At 35.3% G+C, this 9,814-nt stretch overlaps 1 protein-coding gene across 2 annotated transcripts in view; it reads right to left on the bottom strand.

Annotated features, from left to right (window-relative positions):
- Positions 1-1,724: 1,724 nt before the first annotated feature.
- LOC120343891 (chitin synthase chs-2-like) overlaps positions 1,725-9,814 on the bottom strand; it is a 57,791-nt gene continuing 49,701 nt past the window's right edge. For both annotated transcript variants that reach the window (XM_078112840.1, XM_078112841.1), the window contains 6 exons: positions 9,430-9,505; positions 8,439-8,603; positions 7,362-7,505; positions 5,998-6,176; positions 4,850-4,924; positions 1,725-3,115 (listed from right to left, as the gene is read on the bottom strand). In XM_078112840.1, the coding sequence (XP_077968966.1) occupies positions 2,872-3,115; positions 4,850-4,924; positions 5,998-6,176; positions 7,362-7,505; positions 8,439-8,603; positions 9,430-9,505 (883 nt within the window). In that variant the 3' untranslated portion in view covers positions 1,725-2,871. The remainder of the gene's footprint in view (positions 3,116-4,849; positions 4,925-5,997; positions 6,177-7,361; positions 7,506-8,438; positions 8,604-9,429; positions 9,506-9,814) is intronic.

Here is a 9,814-nt window from a genome sequence, read left to right as displayed (position 1 = left end):
TCCGCCATCTTGGTTCGCATACTTCGGGAGCCCCAAGTATTCATATACTACTAGGAAGGTCCCAAATTTGATTCTGTCCACTACACCCGATAGCAACTTTGATTCCGATTGCAGTGCAGTTTTCCTGTTTAAAGTACAAATTTTGACTCGGCGCTCCAGAAGTATGTGTACCAATATAGAGGTAACTAATTTTGTTCACCTACTTAACATCAGGTTGTGCAAAGGGACTGAATGCCTATGGACAGGGAGTATATTCACTTGGCCAACACAAACAGTCCCCAAAATCGTAACAGAACTAAAATAAGGAAAATCGGAATAAAATTATGGCCTAATCCTAACCTGGTACACATACTACGGGAGTACTTTTGGATATCTGAAATACCGATTTGGCAAAAATTAAAATGCACCCTCTCGTCCAAGGAACCTCAGTTCATATTTTTTTTATCTGTGGCCCTCCCAAAGACACTCAAGACTTGTGGCCCACGGTTCTTCAGAGTTCTACTACCAAATAGATATTCACATAATTTTCAATGCAAAAATCCCCCTCCTCAACTGAAAAAAAATCACATACTTCATACGTAAATATTCTTTATTGGCTGATAATACTTTTTTTAAATTATATTTTACATAATTTTATGTTAATGAAATCTATATCAAAAAAGCCAAGCACAATTATCAACAAAATTCAGAAATATCTGGATTTCAAAATTCATGGTTTAAAATCCAGAATCACACAATGTAGTATAGAATGACCATATAGTCTTCAAATTTTTCGAAATTGCAAAGGGTATTCATCGATACCATATATTGTTTTGGCCCTCACAGATGTATTAAATGAAATAAAAATACTTGAACAAATACTGATCAAAAAACAACAAACCTGGTTAAGATATATTGAGAATTGATTTCATAACAAAATTGAAACTTCAAAGGACAGTCTGACACTTAGTTGAAGAATTGAAGTGCAATTAATAAAATCGATGAATCCTATTCGAAAATACTCGATTGAAATTTGAAAACTTTTGAATTCTATTTTGGTGAAGAAACAAAGCACATGATAAAAAATTGGGAAAGAAAAAATTTAAAATATTCTGAATCTGAAATTAGGAAACTTATATCTCACGAACAAATCGAAACTTCAAATAAATCACAAATATATATCCATTTTTCTAATGTGGTATAAGTCAGATATTGTTATAAAAATTCGAGGTTCGAGATATTCGACTCGAAATTCGAAAACCGTCCGAAATCCATATTTAATCGAAGTTAAATTGAAATGGAGAAGTTTTCGATTGGAAATTCAAAAATTATGAAACACACTATCTATTAGATCAATTTGAAGAAAAATATGCATTTTTGAAAAATAACAAAATATCCATTTTGCTATGGTAGTATAACTCAGATGATATTATTCATGAATATTTTAAATTCGAGACGTTTTGAAATCTATAATTAGTTAGAAAAATGAAGCTGAATTTAATAAAAAAAAATTATCAAATTTGAATTTTTTGATTTTATATTCGGAAACACAAAATCCAATACACGTATTGGAAGAAAATGAGCATAACTAAAGTGTTGTAATTTGAGTCTACTTCAATCTAAACTTTGGCATAAAATGTCCATTCTGACAGTAACTAGGTGGAGTCAAAAAGCCTCTCCGTTTAGCCTAAAATCTTTATTATTGAAGAATTAAGGATTGCAAGATCAAGATTTTGTTCAAAACCTCAAAATATTAAAAAAGTGTATCAGAAATCAGAATATACATTTATTTGTTAGTTACGTCAGAGATGTTGAACAGGCATGTCACATATAGAAATTGTTTTTTTACAAACACGGGCCTTGCGTGGGCGGCGATTATTCAATTGTTTTATCAATTGGCCATACTTGGGAGTATGTATAAGTCAGAGAACAGAAATGAAAGCTTGGGCCGGGATGTTTTCATTGGTGTTGAAGACATTTAACGCTTACGGGACTTACAAAGCAGTAATCAAAAATAAATTTAATATTTAGAAATGGAATAAAAAAAAACGAAAGCAATCGATAATGTTTTGTGATCAAATTTATCCCAGCGTTGAAGTCAAATTTATTGTAAATCAGAATTCGATATTTGAAACTGAAGTCAGATATTCAAAAATTTCGGATCCCAAATCTGCAGATTGGAAATAAACAACAATGTTCGAATTTTATATCAGGCCTGCAAATGACACCGCTTTTGCGAATATATTGTTCGAAAATATTTGAAATTCAAGAATATTCTATTCGAAATGTGAAGACTTCTGAAATGTACATTAAAATGAATCGCATTTTAAAAACAGTTAACAAACAATCCAAAAATAGTCAAAATTCGGATTTTTTCATGACCACGAATATGACGAATACATTCCAAAATAAGGCCTCTATATATAAAGTCAGCAAAAAATATACAATAAGTGTAATAACAGCATATATATGTAAATAAAATTAAAATACATTTATTCAACAGTCGCTCAGTTAATTTAAATTTTCCTGCCATTTTGGGGTAATATATTGTTCGATAATAATGATAGCTTCTTGCCGCGAATTGTTTCAATAATTTCGTCATAATTACGTTGTTAAATTATGTTAAACTGATATAAAAGCAGATGAAAAGTCAACATTTATGGATTTTCCCGTTATCTCGAAAGAAAAAAATTTGACTTTCAAATACCACTATGCTGCAACAATCATATAATAAGCATTTTATGACGTCATACACAAAGAGAAATTTGAAATTCAAATAACACTATCCTGCAACAGTCATATAATAAGCGTTTTATGATTTCATACACAAGAAAAATGCTGCAACAATCATATATTAAGCATTTTATGACGTCATAAAAGTTGAAAATAAATTTAAAATGCGGTGTTATCCATCTTATCCTGTTCATCAGGTGATTGAGCGCCATCTCGGGGTTGATTTCCGAAAATAGCATTCATGTCGAGGGAATTTTTTCCTCCGTTACTACGTTGTTGAGCACCGATCTCACTGTACGTGGGTTCTTCTTCCACGTTTGAGGTAGCCCCCGCTGACCCAAGAGCTTCAGCCATACCAGGGTGATGTCCGTTACTCCATCTTATGGATGAAACGGGTCCAATTCTACAAAAAAATATATTTTTTTAAAAAAGTGGGGGCTCTGCGTTTGAAATTTTGGAAGGAGGGTGTAGGAAAATCACTGGCTATAAGTCATCCCTCAAAATAGAGAGGCTAACAAAAACAAATAATGCTCAAACATTTGAACACGAAGCCTGTATTGGCCTATTCGGCGCGGCAGTGTGGCTCAACGGGCTAAGCGTTAGGAATACGCTCGCCACCGCACCTCTAATTACTCTGCGTGGGTTCGCAGGTTCGAATCCCATGCAAGGATGGTTATGTGCGAGAGGATTGCTGGACTCCTCGCCGTCGTTGGGTGGTTCACGTAACCGCTGGTCGGTTACGGCTTCCTCCACCACCAAGTCCATGCTTCCGAAAACAAACAATACAGTAAAAACTAATCCCATACCCGACTTGGAATGGTAACCAGACGAGAGGCCGTGGTTCGCCATATGGATAAGCCGTCTTATCGGCTTTCCTCTCCCCCGGGATAAATATGTAAATCCTATCCTATCCTATCCTATTTAGGGTATGACAACCGGTATTTGAATAGGGGGCGCAAAAAGTTAATAACATTAGTGCTTCAACAAAATAATTTCAAATTGGAAATAAAGTAAACTCTTATTTTGAGTTAAATAATAACGTGGAACTATCTCAATTCAACAACAGCCGTGAAAAATTGTCAGGGGTCGCATATCCAAAGTCGTGGGTTATGGCAGGACTCTTCAATGTTCCAGAACTAAAAATAGATTTTATCTATTTCTATCTTTCAGTAGTACCGTATTTTACAGACACAGGCACAATTTAAATCTGGATCCCCCTTTTTTTTTACAAAAATTGATCATGAGCCTTTTGAACCAGTGTGCCTAAAGCAGGGTGGTCCAAGGTTGTCGGCTTCGCGGGCCACAAAATTATTTTTGCATTGTTCGCGGGTCACAATTGTGCCAAGAATAGATAAACAGTGCAATGCAAAACAAACGCTTTTATTGTTGAAACACATAGTTATCAGAGATAGCCATCCCAGGCCAGTAGAATCCGCATTCGATTTTTAGTTTTCTATGATGCCTTTATTGTTATCATATATTCCAGACAAAAAGATAGAAAGCCAGATAATAATTTAGACTGTCAAGCACATCATTCAACTTCGCTAGTTGCCTCAGCTAGCCATAACACTAGTCAATTCAGTGACATTATTGATGTAACAATATGTCAATTAATTTTCTGATTAATTTTATTTCGAAACAACACAAAATGCGATTTTTTGAAAACTCTCCGAATGTAACGCGGGCCACAGATAATGACGCGGCGGGCCACATGTGGCCCGCGGGCCTGGGTTTGGACCACCCTGGCCTAAAGTATGGATCGGTGCTTTAGACTTTATTGCCTACACGCGATACCGATATTGCTTTCAAAATTGTTGCATCTTTTGGCCTGATGTATGAATAATCTTAAACAACGTTTCTCAAACAGTGATCCGCAGAACACTGCACAAAGTAAATTTATTACACAATTTTTTTATTATGAATTTTACTTTTTAATTTCTTGGTTTTCCGCAAGGCGAGATAAAAAACGCAGGTTTTTCGGGACAAAAAAAGTTTGAGAAACGCTGTACTAAAATAAGCAATTTATTGACAGTGCGCTCTATAATACGGTGCGCTTTATGCTTTGTTAAACGTCAGTAAATAATAGTGGAAATTTAATATTAAATCAAATAATAAGATAAATTAACCCTCTACTGACCCGAGTTGATCGTAGTTGTTTTCAATATCCGATCCTTCACTGATAGTCTGCGCTCTGCTGGTATCATACTGGGTCCTGTAAACGGAAAAAATTGTTGAGTTTATGGGGATAAGGGGTGTATTAAGGCAATGTTCCCCAAACCTTTTGAGCTGCGGACTCCCTGTGTTAAAATCTTAATTTCGACGAACCGTCATTTTACGCAGTATCAATTCCTGTGCCTAATCAACGAGGAAGGGTAATGTCTCATTTACATCACAATAACACGAACGATAATAATGTGTTGGATCAGTTCACTGCACAATTTATCAATTGTCGTAGCAATTTGTGATAAGCAAAATCGTAGGTCCGAATCTACGGCAAGTCTCGACTTGTATTTTGTCATCAAATTGGTAAAAGATGAAAAGATGTTGCCTCACACATGTAGGTTTTTTTAATTTCCCCTTCTGGCAACAATGGATATTCATCTGCAACGTTTCACCAAAAATAAAAAATGGCTTCAAATTAATCAGCCCCTTTATATCGTCACGGAACCCTGTGCACTCATCAAGTACCCCAGTTTGGAAAACTCAGTACTAGGGTATTGTTTACTGAACTGCAGGTATTATATCCTTGTTTACTTTCTACTTCGGAGAAGTATATGTCAATTGTCACAAGGATGCTTGAACGATAGAGTTTTATAAAAATAAATAAGAATAGCATAACTTCTCCAGACAAAACAAGCTTAAGCAAATAGTGAATGAGATTTTACTGCTGTTTTTATCTTAATATTATTGAACGAAGTCAAACCAGTTAATTTAGACTTTCTTAGAATTGTAGACCGTCCTAACTCAGTTATATCATCATGACTTGCTGAAAAACGGACCAAACGAATTTGCTCATGGCCTCCAAAGGAGCGTTGTGTGGCTTCCTCCACCATCAAGTCCATGCTTCCTAAAACAAATACTGGCTAACTAATCCCATACCAGATATGAACTGGACGAGACCATGTGGGCCATTTTATCGGCTTTCCTCTCCCCGAGATAAATATGTAAATGCGATCTGATCCAAATTATCGCGAATGGCACTAAGTAAGCGCTTCTGCTTGTGCACTTCAAAGAAACGCTCTGTCGACTTTCAAATCCTTATTCAAAGTTTAAGTCAGTACTTACTGATTTCCCTTAAAGCTGAAATTCGACTCATAGGCCTGGTTATCATGCGTGTACTGGCTCCCCTCTTGTTGTTCTTCGATCTCTACGTGTTGATCACCGTTTCGCTTCTTCTTTTTTCTTCCTTTGTTGTTATTAGAATCATCATTTTCAAGTTTGGAGTCGCTTTTGCTTTTCTTGCTCTGGAAAGACAGTTTTCAGGAAATTTGTAATAACTCGTAAATGTAACTCAATGTATCTATTTGTTTCTACAGCTGCAGTAAAGCGATCATTGCTGTAGCATTTTAAATCAGACACCAATCATTGCTGTAGATGTAGTATGTTAACGCTTTCAACTTTATTCATTCAACTATTGAGCCACTTACTGTTAGCATCAGCAATTCGATACGTATTTGTTTTCTTGTTTAATAACATTTACTTGTGTTATATTTTACTTTAGATTCATTCTAAGAGTGCTTTAGATTTAAGTTGAATAAAGCCTTATATCAAGGTACTACATTTCTCATTTATGACAAAATTATCGGGTGCTACTTTGGTATGCGATCTCATTTATTGTTTAACATGATCTCAATTGCATAAAGACAATCTCATAAAATTCAGTTATCATTGGGTCATCATTGGGTTAGCGCAATGATACTCCGACTGCGGCCAGCGGATCAATTACAACTGACTTATGCTTACGCTTCATACTACAAAACAAACACTGTTAGGAACGATTGAGGAATGATTGATTTTATTCTTTATTGCTTTACTTAGACTAGAAAGAGATTTTTTCCAGCTTTTAGAAAAATTTGATAACTGATAGTGGAGTTGCTAGTAGTACGACTGGGAATTTCGAATACATGATGATTTTAGAATCGTATCAAATATTTTTTCGAATCGAATCTTGAAGACTTGGAAGATATGTGGCATTTTATTGTGATTCAATCAATACAGATGAATTATTCAGCTTTGTTTTGGACCTGCACTCAGCCTAAAACTTGATGAGAGTTATGTTTAAGCCCTGTTAAAGCGAGATTCCAAGAGCTCAACTAATCGTTGAGTTCTGATAGAAGAGTTGCAAGTTTGCTCAAAGCAAGGTCCTGAGCCCTGAACTAAAAGTGAAAGGGGTATCAATACAAATTGGCAAGAGTGTCAAGAGTTGCAGTTTTGATTGAAGCAAGCATTTAATAATTAAAATGACAAAAGCACTGATAAAAAAATGACACATCCAGATCAAAAAATGTGTAAGTTTGCTCAAACTAGGTTCTGAAAACTCAGCTACTGAAAGATCATGTACTTGGTATTTCAAAGCATAAGAAAATTATTTGAAGTGGTGGGCAGAGGGTTTGAACCCAGGACTTTTAACTTATTAAGCAAACACTTACCCCGTATCTGTTAGTTCTGAAGCCGAAATCTGTTACAGACATGAGATGAACAAATGTGGACCATCTATGAACAAGCATAGTCAAGAACTGGATCACAAGAATAATTAGGAAGAAAATCAAGAAGAGGAACGCCAGAGGTTGAAGCTGAAATGAATAATTTGAGTTTAATTTTTCATCCCATCAAACCAGACACAAGCAGCTTGTGATATAGAAAAGGGTTGGCGGCAGTGGTGGGATTCAGCTGATTCGCACCGGTTCTATAGAACCGTCTCACAGAATTTTATGAGATCAGCGAACCAGTTAGCATTACTGGTTACTCTCAATGACTTTTTGTAACAGGATTTTTGTACCGGGTGAAAAACATGACGTTTGTGATGGAACCGGCTGACAAAAAAATTTAATCCCACCACTGGTTAGCGGTACTTAATTTTGAAATGATTAAAATCTTTTCACACAAGGCCTTGCTAAGGCATTCACTGATGTCTGGCATTGTGTAACTATTTTGCCTACCAAATATAGCGGGGTAGTGGTAACTCACAAATTTCTTGATTGCTTCTACAAAAATGGAGTAAATTATTTAATTTTGTTTACAATTTAATTTCTGTTTGTGTATGATTAACGGAAATTTTTTCACAGTTCATATTCACTCACCTAAAGCACTCACACGCATCCACACACACAACCACAGAGAAATTATAAAGTGTAAAAAATGGGATAAACTTAAGATAACTTACATAGTAAACAAAAATAACGAAAATATCGGTCAGAGTTACCGAAGACTTATCGATCGAGAGTTAGGGGATCCTAACTACTCCATAGTGACACCTTGTGTTCTATCACTAATTAATTAATAACTCACTAATTATACGACATAATTCATCCAAAATCAATAGGCTTCTGGTACGACATATGATGAATGCACATGCAAAATCTGGAGCAGATTCAATCTCGCTTTCGTGAGATATTGCGTGCATCTAACAGACATACAGACAGACAAATACCTATCAACATACTTACCGATTAAAATCGATAAGTAATAAAAATAAAAAATAAATAAAAGTACTACAGTTCACTCACCACAATCTCATTTCCATTCTTATCATAGAAAGTAATGTTGATATCCTGGATAGCAAGTGTCAGTGAGAAAGTCAGCACGATCCATAGGCCGTTGATCAGAAAGTATGCTCCCGTCATCTTGTTACGAAGCTGTATAAGGTCGTCTTTGATTCGTGCTTGATCTGCCTGTAATTGGTAAAAAGAGAGTTGAAACTATTGTTTTGTGAAAAGTTTATCTTGAATCCATAATAAGCATAATGGACAATAAAATAATCGATAAAAAAACTAGATAGCGATCGGAGACCGCCGACTTTTCGATCTGCGGTTTCGATTCCTTCGCTCTGACTCAATAGCGACACCACGTGTCCCATCCCTAATTAATTAATAACTCGCAAATTATACGACATAATTCATCCGAAATTGTTGGGCTTCTGGTCCGAGATATGATGAATGCACATGTAAAATTTGGAGCAGATCCAACCTCGCTTTCATGAGATATCGCGTAACATACGAAAGTGAAACAAACAGACAGACAAATACCCATCAACATACCTACCGATCGAGTCCGATAAGTAATAAAATAAAACTGATTTTAGAATCAGGAGAGCATACAAAACCTTGAATAAGGTTTAAAACATACAGACTTCAGATTCAAAGGTGTTGTCGAAAGAAGTGGTATGTGTTCGCTCACCCAAAAGTATTAGGTTAATTAAAACACACACACTCATACAATCATGAAGACAAAATAAATTAGAAGAGAGAAATAAAGATACATTACTTAGTAAAATATACAAAAAAATGATATTAAAAAAAAATTTTGCCTCACTATACTGATAATTTAGTAATTGAGGGTAAAAAAATTATGTATGTTTTTATAAAGCAAGGTATTGCTTTTATGGAAGAAAGATTAAAAAATTTGTGTTTTTCTGAATAGGTAAGTGTCCATGGCACACAATAGTACAGAGAGCACACTGATACTAAAACGATAAGAGCTCACAGCCAATCAACATACTTTATTTTCTTCAAGTGGCAGCAAATACTTATTGATCATCAGTTTCCAGAATTCATGTTCTTGGTCGTCAAGGTATCTGGAGAAGGATTAAATATTTGAAATGTTTTAAGGCAATTACAAAAGTATTAAACAAGAATAGTGGAGTCAAATTTTTTTCTCATTTCACCGGTTAATAATTAATTATGAGAAAGGATTCCTGATTTTGATTTCACAAAAGTTTTGACCTGATCTCCTGGTTAAAAGGATTAGAATAAGATTTACATATTTTTCCCGGGGGAGAGGAAAGCCGATAAGACAGCTTAACCATATGGCGAACCATGGCCTCTCGTCCGGTTACCAGTCTATGTCGGGTATAGGATTAGTTTGCCAGTTATTTGTTTTCGGA

The sequence above is a fragment of the Styela clava genome, chromosome 5 (genome assembly GCF_964204865.1).
Source record: "Styela clava chromosome 5, kaStyClav1.hap1.2, whole genome shotgun sequence".
In the NCBI taxonomy this organism is placed as follows: domain Eukaryota; kingdom Metazoa; phylum Chordata; class Ascidiacea; order Stolidobranchia; family Styelidae; genus Styela; species Styela clava.
This window is presented reverse-complemented; position numbering and strand designations above follow the sequence as displayed.